Consider the following 23681-nt stretch of genomic DNA (forward strand, 5'->3'; position numbering starts at 1 on the left):
AGCATGTCTGAATATTTTTCAGGGGTCAAGCCTACCAGCATGGCAAACATACTTTTCCCAGAGGATAGACATTTAAAAGGAAGCACAATTAGCATACACTCATTCTCTTCTGGTGTGGATTGCAGCTGCTTACCTTCATACTCAGACTGTGCTCTGATGATAAAATAATAAAACTTCCTAAGACATGAACATGCAAAGATCTGGTAACTTGCTAGTAATGAAAACTAAGTCAGGAAGAATTTCATTCTATGGCATGTACCTTTAACTTCTGTTTTTCTAATGGAAAAGTCTAAAGTGAGGGTCTGAAACCCTGTCAGTTAATATTCACGGATTTCAAAGACAGATGCCCTCTACTGGTGATACTATTTCATAAATATTCTAACAAGGTGCATTAAAAATGTAAGGCTCATTGGAGAGTCACAACAGAAGCACATTTTCTCCGAGTAATGGGTTGTGTAGCTGTTTGAAATTACACCCTTACAAAAGGCCTCTGGTTAATGGTGCCTCATTACAAGAAGGAAAGTGTCATTTCTTCCATCCCTGAACTGCTCCAGAAAACACAGGTGCTACATGGAAAGGAAAAATCCTAGCCCTAAAAGCAAGAATATTACAATGCTCAATCCTTAAAAGGCAGGAGTGAACTGTTCTGTGCATGAGAGACTAAAGAAATAGACATTTGAGTAAAAGATGTCGCCTGTAACGATTCGGCCTTGTCTCATTTAACCCTAGGTGTGGGATATACCAGCGCTGCTTTTTTGCTCCTCTCCTGCTATATTTTAATTTTGATATAGAGGTTTACATTTTGTAGAATAAAAACACCGCAAGCATCGTATCGACATAATCCCTTTTATGTACTCTTACAGGACACAGGTAAGCGTGAGCGTCTCAAGGGGGAAAAAGGAGTCCACTGTCGGTTACACTGGGGATGTATTCATTTTCAAATGTTGCATTTAAAAGCGAACCTCAAAAATGCCAAGTGTTTCTTTCATGTACTCTTCAAGGTTAAGGACTACATTTACCATATCTTCTCCATTTCCTCAGCTACAAGTAAGGAGAGTTAACAGCTGGATTAGGAAGACTTATCATAACAGGGCTTCTATTTTTTAACTAATACATAAGGGAGACCATTGCTTTAGAATAAAGCATATTCCAACAATGTTTCAGAATAATAAAATTCCAAACATTTCCTGCATGTCTCACCAAACTTCAACACCCTACTTTTCCAGACGATCTATGCAATTTAGATTATGACCACACTTGACACTTAATTAAAGTCTGCAAAATGTTCTGAAGGTGAAATGCCATATAATCACTTGATAACAACAATGAAGATAATGACTATCCCTAGTCTCTTCTCTCCTACTGCCCAATTACAGTTCCGCCTCCCCTACGAAATTCCTCACATTACCAAACCCCATGGGTCTCACTTGGCCCTCTACCTTTACCTGGGCAGTTTGGTTCCTAATAGAATCTTCCTTTATAACAAGTCTTAATTCACCTCTTGTTCACTGGGATAAAGACCACGTTTAATGCTGAATCTGAGAAAGCCCACGGAGCAAACGTATCACGAAGCTTCACGATGACAGAGCAATTCACTATGCTCCTGAGCTCTGCCTCATCCCAGCTCTGGGCAAATTGCTTATCTCTGGTCAAGTCTGTCTCTTCATCTACCAAATTACCGCAAAGATCCTTTCCAGCTTTAAAACTCAATGTTTTCTCTATTTGTGCTTTATTTCCAAGCAGTCAGACATGTCGAAACCAACCTCTGTTCTTCAGCTACAGCACGACTGTCCAGACAATGGCTTCATATGGGCCACTCCATCACTAATATTAAGCCTGCAGGTCCCAAGTGATTGTGGACTCGTGTTTCTCATCAACTCATTCATTTCTGGATCACCTGCTATAAACCAATCTTCATCTATTTGTTCAGTAATTTTTCTTCCCTGGGGAAATTTACGTTGGTTCCAGGCATCTGTCGACATACTCCCTGAAGACCAGCAAGCAAAAAATTCATTTGCTTTTCCCAACCTACCCCCACCACTAATAAATTATTCTTATTTGCCCTTAAATGTGTTTCTGTCTCTTCCATTTATTCCTTATGCCCTCCCTACAAAAATGGGCTGCCTTTGGTGCAATTTCCCTTTCAAACTCTTTCTGTTGTCCTAATTTTGCAGCCTGCTTGGCCCTGGAGGACTCAGTAATCTGACAGCATTCCTCGGCTGCTACAGCTTTGTACTACTACAGTCATCTCCGTCGACTTTGATTATGCTCTGGAAGCCCTAAATCATCCATATCAAACGCCTAAATCTTGATATGACTTATTAAAGTGGAAATCAGTAACTCTTACAATTTTACCGTGGTGAACATTGTCTGTTTCTACTGGCTTTGCACGAACTGCCCTCCCCTGACCCACAGTTTTTACCTTATTTGCAGCCCCTGCCCTCCCCTGACCCACAGTTTTTACCTTATTTGCAGCCCCTCCTTAAATCAGGGGCAGGGCAAGAGTGAATGCATACAAGGAGACCTATTTTCAGGCAATAAGGAAAAAGTACCCACTGGTTTAAGCTTGCTACCATTCAACTCATCCTTTTCCTTGGACACAAGGATAATAAGTTCTTTTTTTTTTTTTTTTTTAAATGACAACCAGAAAACCCTACGAAAATCTTCACCTTCTAGATTTGCCCTACTCAAATGTATCATCCCTATTAGTTGCAGTGCCACGGAAGACAGCTTTTGTCTTCCTTTCTTTTTTTTTTAAACAGTACCATAAAAGACTTCGTGGAACGTATTTAATATTTAAAACCATTTTAACCCATTATTCAGATACAGATTCTAAAGACATCTAAAAGGCAACAAGAAACTCTAACAACACTTGTGGTAGAATGATTTCGTTAGAAACACTGGCTTTTTTGTTAAAGGGAGCTGGGCCCCATTTTATAGACGTATCAGGGACTTCAGATAAAACCGAGCAGTGCTGAACGTTCTCATTAATCTAATAGTATCTGCTTATGCAAGGTGCTTTCTACTTTTCAAAGCACACCCATTACCTCCTGGATCCTTACAAGTCTCTTGTGAGTAGGCAGGGCAGGTGTTACTCCAGTTTGCGGGTGGGAAAACTAAGATTCAGAGGGTAAAGTAAGCAGGAACTCGCCACAGAGCTCTCCCAAGTAGGCTCAGATTCATAACACAGGCTCCCTTCTTCTCTGCTCTGTGCTCTATCATGCAAGCGTGCGCGCGCACACACACACACACACACGCACGCACACACAGCCTCACATACATAACTCGTGTGTAGATGATGCACGTGCCCCAGGATAAAAGGAGGGAAAGCCCCAAATGGTCCTCTGTTGCCAATTTACCCTAGTCCTGCTCTTCCCTGAAGCCTCTCATTTCTCTTGCTCTTTTAATCCTCCCCAGGCCCTGGAGTTACTTCCACTTTTATGCTTATGCAAAAAACACCAGACAACTTCTCCATCACCGCCCCCAGCCCCCTCCAAATCTCCCACCTCAAAATCCTAAAAGCCTAGCAACACATCAAAGCTAATGACTAAGTAATCCATAGATTCTCCCCAGTGAACGCGCAAAGGACTGACTGCCTATTTTCATCAATAGCACAAAGGATATTGTGCAGACTGGTGTCTTTGAATGTAAAGGATATTTTATTAAGCTCAAGTATTTTAAGTGAAATCTCGGCTTGTGAAAAGTTTCGCTCTGATAAGTCTACTCCCTTGGTTCTCCTTCAACGTACATCCTGGGCAAGTCCAGGGCAAGGTGTATAGGCTCAGACCCATGGAGACAGGGTGGCTGACCCTTCTGATCTCGGGTGCAAGATTCAAATTCCAACTAGTGAAAACAGATATAATCTGATTTTCGCACAGATCATTAGCTCCATACTGCCCTGTACTTGGTAAGTTCCCAATTTGATGAATTTAGTTGAACTGATTATTTCACAAATCAGTAGAGCAAAGGAAGTAATCTCTAAAGAAAACTGAGGCATTTTAGTTGTTAATCCTACCAGTGAATTGAAATATCAATTTCATTTCCCAGTATCAATCTATCCTTCACTATTTCGACCCTAATGATCACTTGATATTTAGGGGTCACAACGACACCCCCTTAAGAATCTGATGAAGGCTACAGACCCTAGCACCAGAAAATCATACACTTGGAATCACACAGAATTTTACATAAATTTCATGAGATCCCTAAAACCTACTGATGAATCAGCAACTAAGAAGGCCTAGTCTGAAAATAACCATGTGTGTAAAGGTAGGGAAGGTGGGAGCAAGGAAGATACAGCTAAAGAAAAGTGGAAAAAGCTGGAAAAGGGGTGGAGGAGAGGGGGGACAGCCCAAGAAGAGCCTGACTTCAAGCCCAAATATCAGACCATGTGGTTCCACATGAAGTGCTCTCACTTTCTCGGTTTCAAGTGATCTTTACCGTGACCCATCCGACAACAGAGATCAGTGTACACCCCACCTTAAAGATGAGCAAACTCAGATTTAAAGTGGTTTCAAGAGTTGGCTAAGGTCAAATAGCAGGACAGGACAGAACCGAGGCCCTGACCCACATTCTTGGGGGGGAGGGGTTCCTGACACTTCCTTGGCTCCTAAGCAGAAGCAGGACTCAGAGAAGACAAGAGAAGGGAAGACAGAGTAGAGAGAAGCTAAGGAAAGAAAAAGAAAGAAACTGAGTGAGGAAAAATAATGTGAGAGAAAGATATAAAAGGGAGGCAAGAGGATAGAGACGAAGATGAAGATACAAGCAGGGACACTATGGGGAAAATAAGCCTTTGTCGCCTTAGATGTTACGACAACGGCGCTCCAACTTCCAGCTCATTATTTAAAAAAAAAGGAGTAAAAAAACTGTCTTCTCAAACCTCAAAACCTAGAAAACTGTAGGACACTCATGCAGATGATAAAAATAGTAAAGGAAAAACAACTAAGACAGAAAGGTGTAAAGAAAGACATCAACAACTCGCCAGATCAAGGAGGAAGCTGAGCCTGCTGGTGCTGTAGGGAACCGTGTGGACTGAAACGCAGGTGTGAACACACAACTGACAAGAGGACCCTCACACATCTGGCCTCCACAGCTTTGGACCCAAAGGTGAGAGCGGAGCTGCTTACCTACAGTTACATTTTTCTAAAATCGCAATTGTTTTGAGCAACAATCCTTGTTCCTAATATTAGCCTTCCAGAGTTGGTACGAATTATTATTATTTACTTTTAATGGTTGTGAAAAGCCACAGCTCCTGCTTTGGATAAAGTTGATTTATAAACATTGTTGCATTCACTTGTGTTTCTCCTCACACAAAATAAGAGATGTTTACATTGTTATCCGCCAGAACAGTGAAGCGGCTTAAGATCCAACCTGTACACATTGTAGAAAACGAAACAAAACAGAACCCAGTATTTCCAGAGTGGCCTCAAACCTAACAGGTAAGACTTCGTATGTCAGAGAAAAAAAAAAAATCTGCAGGTGCCTGGGTGGCTCACTCAGTTAAGCATCTGCCTTCGACTCAGGCAGGATCCCAGGGTTCTGGGATCGAGTCCCATGTCGGGCTCCCTGCTCAGCGGGGAGTCTGCTTCTCCCTCTGCCCTTCCGTTCCACTCGTGCTCCCCCTCTCTTGCAAAAATAAATAAATAAAATCTAAACTAACCTTGTTTAAAAAAAAAGCCCAAAGGAATGACAAAGGAAACAACATCCCAAAGACTACAAAGACCACACACAATCCCCAAAAAAGTAAATCTCAGTCTGTCCAGAGTTCTACTGCACACACCAGAGGCTTCAAAATGTTCAAAAAGCAAATCTGCACAGTCTTCGCCCCGCTGCCCCGGGCTACGGTTCCCACAGGGAGACAGGAAGGCAGGGTGTATCAAGTGCAGCCCTGGTTTCAAAGGTAATGAAGTATTTGGGCTGAATTTCGAGACTTGGCGGGCAGGAAGCAGAACGCCAGCATGTTCAGGACTCAGTCTGCCCCATTCTAGGGTTACCAGGTTCCTGTAACACAAGCACAAAGGGTGCTGCTGAGAGCTTGGCTGTGTCGCACTGCTGGCGGAGATAAGGCAGGATGAGGCTGAAGAGATCCATCCTCTCCCCAGAAGAGGAGTTTTTTGAACAAGCTGGAAGTCAGACATGAGGAGACGACCCTTCATCACAGATAGAAGACATACTGGGACTGTCAGAAGGGCTGAGGTTTAAATATTCAAATCTCCGATGGGGAATGAACGGGCTCTGGCAAAATCTACAAGGCTAATAATGGGACTGAAGGCATTAGTGTAACAGAACACAATGAGGAAGGGGCACCTAGAGAGAGTATAATGTGCCTGCCCCCTCCTTCCCTGAACACTGTTACCTCTGCACCAGAATTTTCAGGAGTGCAGAATGGAAGGGGAAGGTGTATTTTGTCCTCTGCCCAGTTTCTGCTACGCCCCCGAGAGCTAGACCCTGGACCTCATCTTCTACAGACACAGGCAACTTAGTAACCCTCGGGCAGTATTTCTACAGGTAAAACAAATGAGTTTGAAAGACTTTGGGTCAGAGTGTGTTTTGAAAATGATTTCTCATTAATAGCCTTACAAATTACATTGGCGTGTCGACGTTCAGAACCACCGTCATTCTCAAATACACCTCTAGTACACTGAGAAGAAAGCCAATCTACAAAGACGCTTAGGGACAACAAAGGGAGAAACTGGTGAGAGAGAAGACACCTGTGAGGAATATTAAAGCTGGTGCAAATGCATCAGAAATGGGCTATTTAAGGATTTTTTGGCAACCTTTAAATACTGTTTCATAATAATAGCAAATGGCAACATGAGCACTTTTGGCCCCAAAAGACAATGTATGTATGTATGTATTTATTTATTTATTTATTTTAACGATTTTATTTCTTTGACAGAGAGAGACAGCGAGAGAGGGAACACAAGCAGGGGGAGTGGGAGAGGGAGAAGCAGGCCTCCTGCTGAGCAGGGAGCCCGATGCAGGGCTCAGTCCCAGGACCCTGGGATCATGACCTGAGCCGAAGGCAGACGCTTTAACGACTGAGCCACCCAGGTGCCCCAAGACAATGTTTTTAAACAGGACACCTTCTGAGAAGTTGAGATTAGAAGCATCTATGAGCACAACTTAGAATGCAACAAGCAAAACAGAAACAGAGTTGTTAAGATACTGGCTTGATCAGTAAGTACAAACAAGAGGAAAATTTGTTATTTGTTTTTTGCTTTGTTTTGTGTTGTTTATGAAGATACTGAATTTTAGAGCAGGAAGAGGGTACCTGAGGGAAAGCTACCCTCCACAGCTGGGTTTTTACAAATGAAGAAACAGTCATCATTTCCTTCAGAAAGGTGTCGTAACACATTGAGATCTCACCTCTATCTAGTGTGACTCCAGCCCCTAAGAAGGCCCCACAGAGAAAGCTTTCCTAAGAAAATGACCCACTCTTACAATGCTGTCTGGGCTGTTATTACACAGGCTTGACCGTTAGGCAGGCCAACTCAATTCGTGCCAACCACAAGGGCTCCAAGTACTGAAGAAGGACCTTGGAGATGATCTCATCTGACCACTTCACTTTACAGAGGGAAATACGACCCAGAAAAATAAAGCAAGCAGGCAGGGCTCTGCATCAGATGGCAACACGTTTCCCAGCAGTGGCACTACTGTCATCTTCTGGACCAGACACTTCTTGAGTGAGGGGAGGGCTGTCCTCTGCATTGCAGGACATGCAGCAGCACCCCTGGCCAATAGCAGTCCCTCCACCCAACTGTAACAATCAAAGGTGCCTCAAAATGTGGCCAAACATCCTCAGAGAGTGGAGGGGCAAGACAAAATTGCCCGTGGTTGAGAACCACTGGGTTAGAAACTGGGACGACCAGCAACCCAATCCCTCTCACTCCCAACACGATGTTCTTTCATGACATGAGCTCTTGTTTTGTTTTGTTTTTTTTTTTTTTTAAAGATTTTATTTATTTATTTGACAGAGATAGAGACAGCCAGCGAGAGAGGGAACACAAGCAGGGGGAGTGGGAGAGGAAGAAGCAGGCTCATAGTGGAGGAGCCTGATGTGGGGCTTGATCCCAGAACGCTGGGATCATGCCCTGAGCCAAAGGCAGACGCTTAACCACTGTGCCACCCAGGCGCCCCTGAGCACTTGTTTTTAAATAAATATTTTGGGACTAGGAAGAACTGATTAAAGCATTAAGCCATCACTGGGGCACCTGGGTGCCTGCTTCTTCCTCTCCCACTCCCCCTGCTTGTGTTCCCTCTCTCACTGGCTGTCTCTATCTCTGTCGAATAAATAAATAAAATCTTAAAAAAATAAGAAAAAAGAAAGAAAGAAATAGGATACACAGGGGTGCCTGGGTGGCTCAGTCGGTGAAGCGTCTGCCTTCGGCTCAGGTCATGATCCCAGGGTCCTGGGATCGAGCCCCACATGGGGCTCCCTGCTCAGAAGGGAGTCTGCTTCTCCCTCTCCCTCTCCCTGCCGCTCCCCCTGCTAGTGCACTCTCGCTCTCTCTCTGTCAAGTAAATAAATAAAATCTTAAAAAGAAAAGAAAAGAATTAGTGTGCACAGCTCCTACCACCACCAGCAACCTCTGATTTTGGAGTTCCAGATAACTACAGTATCAAATATTACCTGTTTCTCTTTTTCCGGTGTTCTCTATTAGAATTTTCTGATTCACTACCACTGCTCGTGTTACAGCGTGAGCGTGACCTGAAGACAAAATGAGAAGAACAAAAGAAAAAAACCCACATTTATGACAAACAAAAAATTTCAGAAAGGTTCATGTTGGTTCTTCGGAATGAATTTTGTAAACATCAGTAGCTGCTATTATCCCTCCCTCAGTCAGTGCTTCTCAATTCAGTCAGACATCTGACTGAGTCCGCAGACACATGAAACCACGCTCCCCCAAAAGACCACAAAATCAAGCACTTCCAACAGAACTCTGACATGGCAAAGCCCTAAGCCCCTGTAGTGGACTAAGTATGCACACGAAGCCCTGTCACACCCCCACCCCAAATCAACGGAGGTGGAGTTTACTTCCCCTCTCCCTGGACTAGCACTGGTCCTGTGACTATCAACAGAATGACGTGGAAGGGGTCCTCTGCCAGTTCCCGGACTACTTATCTCTTCTCAGAGCGGGTAGCTCCTGCTTCCTCCTGGCCGCTGTCTCAAGAAGCCGAGGCCAGCCAGGTAGAGAGACCATAGAGAGAGAGAAGCCTCAGGCCTCCCGCCATTTTGCCAAGACATGAAATGTGAGAGAGAAAGGCCTCTTGAATACTCCAGCCCCAGCTGCCCTCTGACGGCAGCTTCGTATGAGACTAGCAAAACTAGCCTGTTCAGTCAACAGAATCATACAACATATATATATGGTTATTGTTGCTTTAAGCCACTAAGATTTGGGGTAGTTTTAATGTAGCAATAGATAACCGAGACAGTTCCTCTGTCAAAGAAGCAGGAAAAAAAGAAATTGCTAAGGATGCTACAGAAGGGAAGACTGAGAACCAGCTGAAGCCAAAGCTGATATCTCCAAGTTAATTTTTTTTAATAATGACCTTAAAGCAGTCACCAACAGCAACAAATGTCCCCAGTCTGGCTTCAACTCTGAGTAGTGCCAATCCTTCCTCCCTCTCCCTGACCCTCCTTCCATTTTTATTTGTTTACCTCCGCCTTTGCTTTAGATCTGAGTCTTCACCACTGTTATGGGCTTTCCTATAGAAAACAAATAATGAAGATATTAAAGAAAATAGAAAGTTATCCGTTGGGTAAGGAAAGCACAGCAAAATGAGTTTCACTTCAGTTCATGTGTATCTGTTTTGCATTTGTTCATTCACCAAACATTTAAATCACACAATATGCCCAGTCCCAGCAGTAAGAACATAACACCAACTGGCCTCGAAAAGCCAGCAACCTCACAGAGGCCACGAACAGTCTACCGGCAGCAGTGCACAACATGTCTGTGCGGTATGATTCACCCCGTGATGGGGCTGTCTGCAGTTCCCACGTCTGTAATCTGCCAAGTCAAGTTCTGCCACAACCTGACTGACATCAGCTCTCACTTGCATGCCCTTTCCAACCCCCTGGCCTCCAAGTCCCTTGACCATATTTCTAATAACCTCTTCACAATAACTCTGCAGCCCACATCATGGCCACACTTTAGACTTTATCATCTGTAACTACCTCCAGACACTGTGGTCTCTGGCCACAATCTCTTCCCCTTCCTGTTTACACTCCTGAACAGCTTTGATGGGGCATCCTGGTTAAACACGCAGCTCTGCGGCCCGACAATCTGAAGGTAAGCCCCGTCTCCTCCACCGATGAGGTGTGTGATTTCAACAAATTACTTCTCTGTCAGAGCCTCAGTTTTCATGGAACCTCCACAAAGGGTTGTTACAAGGATGAAATGAATACATTTAAAATGCACACAGTAGGGCCCGGCTCATTGAAGAAACCAATAAATGTTAGCTGTAATTATTATTGCTTCTTCCCACTACTTCCCTTCTATCTCTCTTTGACATCAATAGTACAATTTGTTCATTTTCCTCGCTACTTTCCATCTGCTCCTCTTGGCCTTTCTTCATTCCCTCCCTGACCCAACTGAGATTTCCATCATTTTCATAACATGTATGCCAGTACTCAAAACTTCCTCCAAGTCCTGTTTTTGGTTCAGTATTTCTGGCAAGATCCCACGCATGAGTAAATCAAACTATCCAGGTTCTCTGAGCCAGCCTTCAACAGCTAGCTGAGTGGTACTGGAGGGAGTTACACAAAAGGGCACATTAACTATACTACAAATCCATGTTCACAAACGTCGTGTGAGTCCACAACGTCCTACCACCTTTCTCTGACCTAGGTACTCTCTGCAAAGCAGTTTCCAACTCTGTTACCTGGCAACCCTCTGATATGCGGCTCCCTCTGCATCGGAAGCTGACTTTGTTTTCTCCTTCCAAAGAAAAGTAGCCATCAGATGGCAACTCTTCCATCTTCCTGGAGTTACATCTTCTTCTGTATTATTTACAGATCTGTCCTTACAACCAAGGTCAGTCCCTCTACCCGTGTTGTGTGGGTCCCAGCACCTCTTATCTTCTCAATGACTCTCAGTAACTACCCTCCTACCTCTCAGATATATTAAATTTGTCCATATGGAAAATTCTTTTACCAACTTCTCACATTATCAACTTTCTACTGTTTAAACACACACGTGTATGGGGTGCCTGCGTGGCTTAGTCAGTTAAATGTGCGCCTTTGGCTCAGGTCATGATCTTGGGGTCCTAGGATTGAGCCCTGCGTGGGGAAATCCCTGCTCAGCGGGGAGTCTGTTTCTCCCTCTCCCTCTGCCCTTCCCCACCGCTCATGCTCTCTCACTCTCAAATAAACTGATAAAATCTTTAAAAAAAATAAACACACACACGTCTGCTTAACTCCATATCCCCCTTCATTTTTTCCCCAGTCTCTCCTCTCTCTTTCAAAGCACCAGAATTCTTGAGAGGGTGCCTAAGCCCCTTGTCTCCATTTCCTTACCCTTTATTATATTTGCCTTCACACTGATTCAGCCGACATGGCTCTTTAATGGCATCATCATGACTTATGTTCCCCCATTTCTCAAACATACTTATGCCAAACAACATAAGGCTGATAGGTCTCTGTCCTTACACCAAATTTTTTGATAATTTTTACTTAGTATAAACATAATATATATTGTTCACAGATGATCTCTATAGCATTTAAGGAATACAATTCTATTCTTGGAATTCACAATTTTCTTAAAGATAATAATTGCCTAGTTTTCTATGCACCTATAGGTGCACTTTCCTTGTTTTATCAGTAATTCTTCATCCAAACTCTGAGAGCTGCATGAACCTTCCTGAGATGGGCGAATGCTTCGGTAATCTACAAGTTCCACCAACATCTCCCTGGAGCCCTGTGCCTTCCTGCTCACATATGGGCGATCTGTTCCCTGGCACTGCTGCACAAATGTCACTCTGATTACTCCCCTCACCATGATCCAGGGAATTTCTTCTGCTTCTTTGTAAGATGCATCCCGTATTTCCAGTTCTTATGACTGCGGTCTTGGTTTTAGAAGAATGTATCTTCCAATTGCTAACAGAGAAAGTCTGCATGGCAGGTACATTTTTTTTTTTCTTTTTAGAGCTGGAATTTCTCAAAATATCTTTGACACATGTAATTATAGTTTATCTGGGCTTAGAATCCTAAATTGAAAAGAATCTCCCCTCAGCGTTTTGAAGGCAATGCTTATCTTCTTTCTCCGACTTTGTTGTTAAGGAGCCCAATGCCACCACTCTGATCTGTCCACATTTGTGCATGAACTTTTTTTCTCTCATATTCCTCCCTTCCTCGAAGTTTTAAAAATTCTCTCTTAACCTATAGTGTTTTGAAATTTAATGATAATGGAAATTGGTATGGATCTAATTTTCCAGTCTATTACAGCAAATGCTCAGTACCTTCTCTCTGTACCATTCCAGCACTCGGTCTGGGGTAGTTTCTTGTACTACTGCTTTACTAGTTTCCTCTTCAGCAGTTTTAAATGTTTTTTTTCATGGAAATTTCATTACTCAAATGTTTGATGTCCAGGTTTGATCACCGTTTATCCTCATATCCGTGCATCTGTTTTATTTGTCCTACTTTGGGGATGATTTCAACTTCATCTTCCAAGCCTTCTACTAAGTATTTTATTTTATTTTATTTTATTTTATTTTAAGATTTTATTTATTCATTCGGCAGAGAGAGAGACAGCCAGCGAGAGAGGGAACACAAGCAGGGGGAGTGGGAGAGGAAGAAGCAGGCTCATAGCAGAGGAGCCTGATGTGGGATTTGATCCCATAACGCCGGGATCACGCCCTGAGCCGAAGGCAGACACTTAATGACTGAGCCACCCAGGCACCCCTCTACTAAGTATTTTAAATTCTGCCACAGGAATTTGAAGTCTAAGAATTCCTGTTTGCTATTCTCTTTTGATATAAATTTTTTTTCCTCACATAATTATACTTTTGGAGTGCCTGGGTGGCTCAGTCAGTTAAGCATCTGCCTTGGGCTCAGGTCATGATCTCCTGGTCCTGGAATAGAGACCCACATGGGGTTCCCTGCTCAGCGAGGACTTTTCTTCTCCCTCTCCCCGCCCCCTGCTCATGCTCTCTCAAATATATAAATAAAATCTGTTTTTTTTAAAAAAGATAATTCTACCTTTAAGACATTTTTCTTTCTTATATTGTCTCTAATCCTGTGAGTATACATACACACACACACACACACACACACTGCTCGTTGTTTGTTTCAGTCTCTGTCTTTCCAAAACAGAAGCTATCTTCAAATGCCAAGTGATTACGGCTCTCTCTTCATATTTAAGAATCAGGCACTAAAAAAACTGGAACCCTCTGGATTGTGCAAAGAATGTTAACTGATGGCTTCACTGCAGTGTGGAGCAAAGTAATGTGGGCAGTCTCAACCATTTCACTGGAGGATACCTTTGGAAGTTGGTATCTGTATGTCTTTTCTCTTGTATCTTTCTTACAGTAAGATTCTCTGATCTCATGCTTGGGAGATACAAATCTGGCTTCTAGCATTCTGGGAATGAAGAAGAAAGGGAGCTCTTCAGTAAGCAGATTTTCACTCTAGATTTTTCCTGTGGCCACAATTTCTCCATCTCTTTTCCCTAAAAGTAATTTCTTCTGAAGGTAATTCTCTTCAACCACGCCAAATAAATGCTGGAGTTTCTCCCAGCTCTGTCATTGGCTTGGTCTTTGCATTCTATCTATACTATCTTCCTAGACAGCCTCATCTCTGTTTTAAATTTCCATTTATATATTTAAGAAATTTATGTTTTAACCAATAGCCAATCTACCTCCAGACTTCTATCCAACAATCCATATGAATCTTACACTTGGACTTCTCAAAGATACCACAAATGCAATATATCAAAAACCAAACTCACAGTTGTCCCTTTCAAGCTTTCAACATCCCAGTGATTATGATTTCAGTGCATCACACTTCAAGCCTGGATTTCATTCTTGACATCAGTTACTCCTTCACCTGTCATATCAAACCTCCCAGCCCTATTGATTTTACCTCCCCATGGGTCTCAAAACCACCACTTCCTTAAATCTCCACATGACTACCCTGGCCCAAGCTCCCATTAGCCTTTGCCAGGACTCGCATGGTAGCCTGCTGGCTGGCTCTCTCTCCCCCGCTATTGCTCTCTTCTACCTTTTCTCCACAGGACAGTAAGACTCATCTTTACACAATACAAATGTGATCTTGTAATCACCCCCCTTCTAAAAACTACTGGGTCTAACAGCCCAAATCCTCAAGAAGGCTCAGGTGTCCTATGAGGTGTTTCTTTCCGGACGCATTTACCCTTCTCATGAATGTTCCCCACTCCTTTCCACCCCAAGGCCTCTGTACATGCTAGCTCCTCCACCTTTCTTTGCCTGTTCTTGTCTCAAATTCCAGCTCAAGCGTCCAGGCTCTGAGAACCTTTTCCTGACCTGACTCAGCAACTCAGCAAAACTTCCCATAATAGTGCTGGTAATGCAGGTATTTGGATGGTAAAAGTTATCAAGCAGTTATTCTTAGGATACATGTGCTTTTCTATATGCATGTTAGGTTTCAATAAAGTTTTTTTTTTTAATTCCCCTAAGCACCACATAACTCTCCCTCAAGGATATATAAAAGTCATAAGTACACATGAATTTGTATGATTCATATATCTCTTCCCCAACAAACTGTAAACTCCTAAAGGGCAAGAACTCTCTCTAGGCTGTTTAATACATGCCTGCATGAAGTAGGCACTCAATAAACATTTGGGTGTAAAGATGGGTAGGGGTGAAAGTAAATTGTACTATCAAAAAGTAGTCTGGCTTTCTTTTTCTAGAACAGGAATGTTTAAACAAGCAGGCTTCAGGGTCTCCATGAACCATGAAAATTATACAAAAGTGTGTATGTTTATTTAATTATGTATTTCTTCCCCCTAAGGAATGATCCAACATTTCATCAGATTCTCAGAGTTCTGTCACCCAAAAGGGTTAAGGGCCGGTGTTCTAAATTCAGCCAGAATTTGAAAGATATACCCATCTAATGACAAACAACTGGTGAAATATGAAATTTTGGTATCTTTTGCAAAACATGTTATTCTGGCATCCAGTACAAAACAGAATTTCCTATTATTAAATTTAAGTCTTGAGATTCTTTCATGGTGTTGACAAATCTCAGTTTTACATGTCAGAGGTACTGTAGCCATGCAGGGATTTGTGCCCAGGGGCAAGGTAAGGATCTGTGAAGATGAAGCAAGACTGACAAGGACAGGGACATTCGGAGGGCACTTACAGTGGAAAGGAACAAAGAATGGGCTTTAGCTCTTCGTTACCAGCATGTAGCAATGGTTAGTCTCCTCAAAACACACATGCCCAGTCAAAGACCTTTCCAGTGATACACAGAACCAGACAGAAGGCTCTATGGCTACCCAGACAAAAAGACTCTCTATAAATCAAAACAGTCTTTCCCCTGGACTGTGCCAGTGAAAGGACCCTGTATCCACTCACCACAATTACTCATCTGTATTTCACAGGAAGCCAACACAAAAAATGTACCTCAACATAGAAGTCATTAAGTCTAGATTCCAGAATGTATATGCTCTGAACTATTTCAAGCAATTAGTTTGGGGACAAAACTGATGTAAATTTTGGTGTACTTTAGCAAAACCTGATAAATTCGTTTCCAAGTACATTAAAATCAAAATGACTATCTGCTCGACATGAGCAATTACATTAGTTAGGGAATGCTGTCAAAGTACGCTAGTAATGAAGGACGAAAAACTATAAAAACCTATCTATTTAACAATAATCATGCAGTGCCAAATTCTTAAAATATTTAGTGATTCCCACCACCCATGCCCCTCAACACACATACACACACAAATGCACTTTAAAGATTTTCCCTGTGGTATTGCCTGGCTTTTAAGTGTTGTCCAAGTTGAACCAATCCTTAATCCGGAGGGCAAGAAATCTTTCCCCCTCTATATTTAAATGATGATTTATTATCCCTGACTTTTATAGATGTACAGCTCTGGATCCAAATCACAAAAGACAGTTACCTGCATCCCCCATGCCCGCCTCCCCCTTCTCATCTAGGCCAAGTACTTTCCACTGGTACACAGTCCCATCCCAACCCATCAATAATCTCCCCGCGTTGTCAAGACTGGAAGCCTGAAAACCACATTTTCTCAGACTCCTTTGCCAGCTGGGTTCCACTTAGAGAGGCGCTCAGGTGAGATTTGAAGGCAGGAGAAAAGGGGAGGCAATTCTGCTTCTGGCATACCTATGGCATTTGCTCTTGCACACCTGACAGGTAGGAGACCCACAGCATTAGCCACGGCAGTGGTCCTTCTGGCAGTGGCAGCAAGAGGACTTGCTAGTGGTGGTGCCCACAGCAACGTCAGCAGCAAGCACGGATTCATGAAGGCCAGCTCCAAGGCAGAAAAAGCTTTTATCCTGCCAGCCCAGGGCCAATACAGCATCCAGATCTCAGGGTGTACCTCTCTGCCTTTAGCTCCTTCAATGCTACTCGAACTTGCATGCAATTCCCCACCTCAATCCCTCTCTGCTGGAAACGCCTAGTGACGGAGTGATACACATGCCATTTTCCACAGGGTTATTATGGGGATCAGATAATATATAGCAATCAATTTCGTTCAGTACTTGGAACATAATAAATGTCAACTATGTCAACTTTTATCCCTTTATTGTATCTAATCACTGGCGGTCATGATTCAGCTCCCCCTTTTCAGGCCTACTAGATGAAGGCATTGTTGACCTCTGTCTCCTTCACCATCAAAGGATTTCGGTGAAGCTGGACCTGGTTTGAGAAAGCTGGGGAACGAGACTCTGGGAAACTGGCAGAAGCCAAAGGAAATGAACCAGCAATGGACCAGCAAGTAAGTACCAATAAGGGCAGAGAAGAAAGAAGGGTTTCTGTTTCCTGATCCCCAGTGATCTTGATGGTTGAGAACATGACATGAACTTCTCATAATTATAAAAGTCACTTACAAAATACCTGTCTGCAGGTACCCAAAGTAAAACACAGTCTCTGTGAAGTAGGAACGAAATGAATTTCATTGGTTAGGCATTTCTAGGTCGTCTTCTCTTGGACCTGTCACATTGCCCAGCCTGCTTTTCAGAGAGTCCAAAACTTCTAGATATGGGCTTTCTTTTTTAATTAAGTACATGTAAATATAATCATAAAACCAACCTGACCTGCTGGGTAAAATGTAACAGGATCCATTTTCTCTGTGTTTTGAAAGGGGTTTTACTCCAGTTTATGCAACAACATCAGTCTGGAGAAAGGGTACTAGCCTCAGCTAAGGTATACCTATAAACATAATTTTGTCTCCTCAGGTCAGAACATTTAATACCTTTTACATATAAAATATATTATTAATGTAATATATATGTTACATATTATACATACTATATATTTGTTAAATAGATACATAACGTGTATTTTTTAACTTATCCGTCTTAATTGCCGTACAGAGAGCAAGTTTCCTACCAGTACTTTATGAAATTATTCTCTGAAACTTGGGCTGTTTAAAGAGAAATGCTCCAGAATCCCTAGCTCATTTTATCTCAAAAAAACATAAGCTTTCTGTTATCTTGGGAGGACAGTCATGATATTATGAGAATGACTTGTGACAAAAATGTGACCGGGACCCAAGGCTTCTTTGGAAACTAAAAACCGAGGGCCCGTGTGGAGCTCACCTCCTCCTTGTTGGCTGTACAGAGTCATCGCTCCCCCAGGAGGGGTTTCGGCGGCGCGTAGAGGGGCACTTCGGGGATTTCACGCGGTCACTGGGAGAGCTGTAGAGCCCACTGCAATAGAAGAAGGATGGTGAACAACGCCCGCAGGCGGCCTGGAGGGGCAGACCCCCAGCCCCAAACTACAGAAGTGTTCACCCTCTCAGGGAACACGGGATCACGGGCACACAGTTCTCTCTGCTGACAAGATGTATGAAAGAAAAGGGAGGTAAGATGTGCCAAATCAAATCATTAAGAGTCATTACCTTTCAGGAATGGATTTGTCGATGGTAAGAAGTGAACACACCAAGAATGGTAATAATAACAATTGGCACTTACAACAAGCCTACCGTATGCCAGGCACTGACTGGGCAAAAAGCTGTATATTCCTTATCCTAGCTAGCCTTCCTATCAACCACAAGCACTGACGTACGATTATTAGGCCCACGTAATGGAAAAGAAAGCAAAAATATGGAATGTTGAGTTGAGTGGCCCAAGTAAAGTAGCTAGGAAGCGGCGGAGTTAGAATTTGAACCCCTGGGTCACTGTACCTGGAATTACCACAACTATTTAGCCAGTAAGGTATAACGCAGGTCTGTTGCTGGTTTGGTAGCTGCAGACAGGAAGAAGCTGAATATACGGATATTTCTGTGAATAAAGTTCTTCTAGAATCATTAATCCTCAAATACACTTTTCAAGCACAGTTTTTTAAAAACTATAAAATAGAGGGGATTATCATTAATATGCCATTTAGAGTTCAAAAATATACTCCCTGACTCTAAGCCATCATCATGACATTCCAGGTAGTGTCTCAATACACGTACCAGTTTCCCTTCCTGTCTTCCAGGAGAAAGTTCCACATTAGGATACATCCTGTTGACCCCTCTTCAAAAGTTCTCAGTCATGCTGATTTAGGAATCTGAATACCCAGTCACAAAGCAGTTGTATTCCATTATTTAATGAGCTGCAATCGCTAATCCCGTTTCTGCTGTTCTCCTTTAGAAAAACAATGATTCTCTTTACCTCTGGGGGCCGTTCTCTTCCCATGGTGCGTGAGATTTGCTTCTTTGGGTATCAGGGCTGTTTTCATTCTTTGCTTTCTTAAAGCTTTAATTTAAAAAAGAAAAAAACATGGAAAATAAACTAACTAGAGAATAAAAGGAAGTAAATTCACATATTTACTTCCTCAGCGAAATTGTTTAACAAATGTTTTAAAATGTGTTTTTATTTATACCCGTGACTCATTCCAAAAAGAATATGAAGTGGCTGCCTAAAACAATTCATGTCTCCAGCAAGTACTGCTGGGTTCCCCTCCACCTTTTTTCCTAGAATTACTGCTTTGAGTAAAAAAAGCCAGGTCATCACTGTTAGGAAACTATGAAGAGAGTCCACCTGCAGGACAGGAAGCAAGGGCAAGGGTAGAGACAAGAAAAGAAGAAAGCTGACAAGGAAGGAAAGCTGGGGTATTAGGGCTCATGAGGTTGGCCCCTCTTTTCAGCTCTGGACGTGGGTCTAAATCTGTGCAGGTAGGTCAGCTGTGGACAAGTTCAGGCTACCCAAACTGACCTTTCCTGGCCCCCAGGTTCTGCCATATTTTGGCTTCTTCCTTCCAAACCAGAATGACTTCCAAATGCTATTTCCTGACCTAGTATCATCTTTCTGCCCTAAGAATGTAAATATAACTGAGTTGTTATTCAACCCCAACAAATTGTTTTAGACACACATGGGGAGACACAGAGGAAAGGACTCATCAGAAGCCTTGGGCCATGACTAAGGGAGGAGAGGTTTATCACCTCTCACATCCCCAGAGTCTCAGCCTCAGGAAAAGATAGAGCTACTTAACTTCTAATTCACATTTAACCCTGGCTTTTTGAGGAATCCTCTATATAAACGTCCTCGAACATGGTCATAGCAGGGTTCTTTACAACAGCCAACAAAGAAGAGAGAGGAAAAAAATGACAAGGTCATTTCAAAAAAGGAAAATAAACTTGTATCCTAGCATACTACATCTATACAGGAATTAATATAAACCTGAAAAATTATATATTTGACAAAGGCACTTAAGTCATTGTATTAGCATAGAGTAGGTAGGTTTTATTTTTTGACCAATACACTATTTTGAGTAAAGTTAAGTAATCTCTGGAAGATCAAGTGCCCAAAGTAAAATCTTACTTTTGAAATGAGTAGTAATAAATATGGTAGATACTTAATACAACAGTAGAAAGTGTGTGTTTAATAAATCAGAAAGAAAAAGGGAAAAGGGAAAAGTGAGATTGAGAAATTCAGTACGTAGATGAAAGGGGAAATGGGAGAGCTGGCCAAAGTTGGAAAATAATGAAATCCTGGGCGGCTAATTAATTGCATTCACTCCCTAAGCCATTTCTCATCTGGAGCTTGAGTGGGAAAATCTGGAGGCCCTTTAGGTATCAGTCCTATTGGCAAGAATGCAGTTGTAAAGGGGACTGAACTCCTTCTGTACATTCTAAAAAGGCTTGGGATCTGAATTTCACGGAAGATTGCCGTTCTTATGTTGGACTTACCATATGCGTACCCTGTACATACAGATTAAGCTGACACTCTATCCACAGCTGGGAGGCTGACTGAGGCAAGCACGGCCAACTAAAGTGTATGCAAAGGCAAAGACACTGTCATTCCAAAAAGAGTCCATAAAGGGAGTGTTCTCGGGATCAAACAAAAGAAAATGTAAGCAAAACCCTGGAGAAAACACAACTCCAAGAATCCTCCTATCTTAGAATTATTCTGCTAGGAGATTATCAACTGTATTCCTCCACGTAGCCACAATCCAGCTGAAGGAAGACATGGTTATTTACTAACAAAAGATGGAGTAGATGATCAAAGAAGTCGGTCAAGGTCACATATTTCTGACTGCTTGGACTTCTCCACGATGGGGGGAGCTATCCCTATAGACAGTGTGAGCTGATGAAAGCTGCTCATTGTATTTCTCCAATGCTGTTCTGTGAACATAATTGGAGATAGGAAAAACTGACGCTGAAACAGTGTCTTAACAGAGAACAAGGCTGATCTTTCGTGGAAACAATCCATGTAATATATTGAGAGACAGTCTTTCTGCTGGGGAATGCTCCTGGGAAAATGGAAGCAGAGGGCCGTGACAACTCTTCATACATATGCAAACGCTGACTTCTGCAGCCCTGCGTCTCTAAATGCTATAAGCCCTCTTCCCAGGGCCACAGTTCAGTGCACCGCGGTAATGAACACAGTACATTAAACATGAATATCATCTACTTTATTACACAGGTCCCTCTGAGTAAGTCCATCATAGCATGCCATTTTAAACATCACGTGGAATTTTCCCTTTGCTGCGGAGAATGCGACCCCAGACTGTCTGTGCGTTCACCATGCTGGGCCAGCAGGAGCACTTCCTTCAAATGAGAGAGACAGGTCCTGATGTTTATATTCCACTGGCATTTTAAAGTATTCTTTGGCTCACAGACTATTTCAATCAAAAGTACTAACTATCAGAGTAAAAAGATTCTTCACCTTGCCAACAGGAAAAAGCATTTTTGTGACAGCATACTGTCCTGTGTTCTTTCAGTTAACTGACTCACCTTTTTATTGGGGAAGGTGCAATAATTTTAGTCGTTCCTTCATTTTCTCCATTTTCTATGTTTGCTGTTACCCGATTTATGCCGTTTGACCCTAGCAGCAAAGAGGGGAAGGAAAGATGGAAGAAAAGAGATAGTGGTGAGAAAAACACAAAGAAGCCAGAAAGTTATTTTAAAAAGCAACTTTAGGGACATCATGGCACATTTTATTGGTAAATTATAATTCTAATAATGAACCACCCAATAAATCTAAGGTTCTACTCTCTGACATGTACTAAGCCTCGATAACAACATCCAAGGGGGTTTAGGAATGACACCACTTGAAAAGGGGCCCTTTTGAAACTGTAAGAGTTAACTGACTCCCCACATCATGGATATTCTTTAGACTATTAAAACAGGATTCTGAAATATTTAGTACTATATATTGGTAGGTAAGGCCTAATAATCAGTCCCTGATGTCTATGGTGAAGAAATTACTAGTTTCTGGCATGTCACGATAGCCCCCACTCTAAATCAAAACAAAAATATTCCAACTCATAATGCAAATGGCAAAAAAAGTAATACAGATGTTATTTCTATCGCTCACGTGTTAAAAAAAAGTTTTCAATTTTTTTTTTAATACAAACATCTCTAAAAGCCTAAAAAAACCGTTTAAAAGCTACTACTCTTCATGTTTACATCCATGATTGATGTACCAGCAGAGGGAGCCCCCAGCAGACACAATGCTGGAAATCATGATCAAATAAAGGTAAGTAGGTGGGCCCACCCAGGAAGTCTGGATCCCCTTCTCAGGACACAGGCTGGTAAGCCTGCAGGGGTGACCGTGAGCACTGCAGGTGGTGTGCGCCTCACTCTGGGGCGTGCAGGGGAGACCAGCACCGGGATGCCAAGTCCTTGGTCAGTTAACTCTATGTGACATGCAGGTGTCTGGCAGAAGGACGTCCAGAGTTCAAGTCCTGCCAATCCAAGTGTAACCACCACTAACCACTGACAGTTTCTGACTCATGAGGTGAGTTTGTAATAGTATTAAGAGCTAATATTTATTGAGCACTTACTATGTGTCAGGTGCTGTCCCAAGCACTTCATTTACTTATATAATTTTCAAAATAATCCTATAAGGTAGATACTAATATTATCCCCATTTTTACAAATAAGAAAAACAGGCTTTTCCCAAGGTCCCATAGATTATGAGTGAGGGGACAAGCTTTGAAACCCAGCAGTCTAGCTCCAGAGACTTAAGCTCTAAACCACCACGATACATAGCCTTCCATGCGCCATCTGCACCCCACCCCCAGTTCAAAAGTCAACCTAAGTAGGAGCATCTGGGGGGCTCAGTTGGTTAAGCGTCTGCCTTCTGCTCAGGTCATGATCCCAGGGTTCTGGGATTGAGCCGTGTCGGGCTCCCTGTTCAGCGGGGAGTCTAGTTCTCCCTCTGCCCCTCCCCCTGTTCATGCTCGCTCCCCACTCTCTCTCGCTCAGATAAATAAATAAAATCTTAAAAAAAAAAAGTCTGTAAATTGAGGGTCCACTGGAAGAGACAGACTCTTCAGAACTCTTGGAGGCATGTTTAACGACTCATCAGGAAAAATAAACATCAATGAATACACCTTGGACAGAAAGAATAAACAGTGGTTTCAACGAAGAGTTCCTAAAGCTATCATAATAAGAAATTTGACATGGATTCAATATCTGAATTTTGTTCTTGTTCTGGAATCCTGACATAGAAAGATAAGCCTGAAGATCTATCTGGCATTAAAGGTAAGTTCACGCTGGAGCAACATTCAGAAGCCAAGCATTAGAAAAGCAGTTTGGAGTCTACAGACAATGCCACCAGCTATGATGAATGGGACAAAACCAATTCCCTTGAACTACCCGGTGTGCTAACAGATGTGGGCAGTGGCCAGTCATTGTCTATTCTGCCCTAACCATTAATAAAAATCCCAAGGGCAGATTCCCAAAGCTGGAGCTGCTTCTGACTGTGGGACTCCCTACGGTATGGCCCTGGGGCAGTGACGGGAGCCATTAACTCACTGGTGCTCTAGACAGTGGGTGTGCCCCAACATTAACATTTTTATTGTTCCTAATAAACTTTTTAAAAATGTGGTATTGTTTTCAGCAGGTGTTACTAATTTTTAATATAAATGAAGGGATCTATATTAAATGAGGGCAATTTTCCCAGGCTGGGGGGAGGAGGGAACACAGCAGAGAGCCAACCCCCAGTGCCAATAACACCGACGGAAGCAGCAATGAGTAAAGGTGAACATCCCATGGACCAAAGCCCTGGACCACTAGCCT

General features: G+C 42.6%; 1 protein-coding gene across 4 annotated transcripts in view; it reads right to left on the reverse strand.

Moving 5' to 3' along the window:
• EPB41L4A (erythrocyte membrane protein band 4.1 like 4A) overlaps positions 1–23681 on the reverse strand; it is a 237804-nt gene that overhangs the window by 25462 nt on the left and 188661 nt on the right. For 3 of the 4 annotated variants that reach the window (XM_002919171.4, XM_034656612.1, XM_034656610.1), the window contains exons 13-17: positions 21390–21480; positions 18826–18909; positions 17767–17877; positions 9662–9709; positions 8633–8710 (exon numbers count right to left, since the gene is read on the reverse strand). In XM_002919171.4, the coding sequence (XP_002919217.1) occupies positions 8633–8710; positions 9662–9709; positions 17767–17877; positions 18826–18909; positions 21390–21480 (412 nt within the window). The remainder of the gene's footprint in view (positions 1–8632; positions 8711–9661; positions 9710–17766; positions 17878–18825; positions 18910–21389; positions 21481–23681) is intronic. The other variant, XM_034656611.1, reaches the window with a different exon arrangement.

The sequence above is a fragment of the Ailuropoda melanoleuca genome, chromosome 3 (assembly GCF_002007445.2).
Source record: "Ailuropoda melanoleuca isolate Jingjing chromosome 3, ASM200744v2, whole genome shotgun sequence".
Classification (NCBI taxonomy): Eukaryota; Metazoa; Chordata; class Mammalia; order Carnivora; family Ursidae; genus Ailuropoda; species Ailuropoda melanoleuca.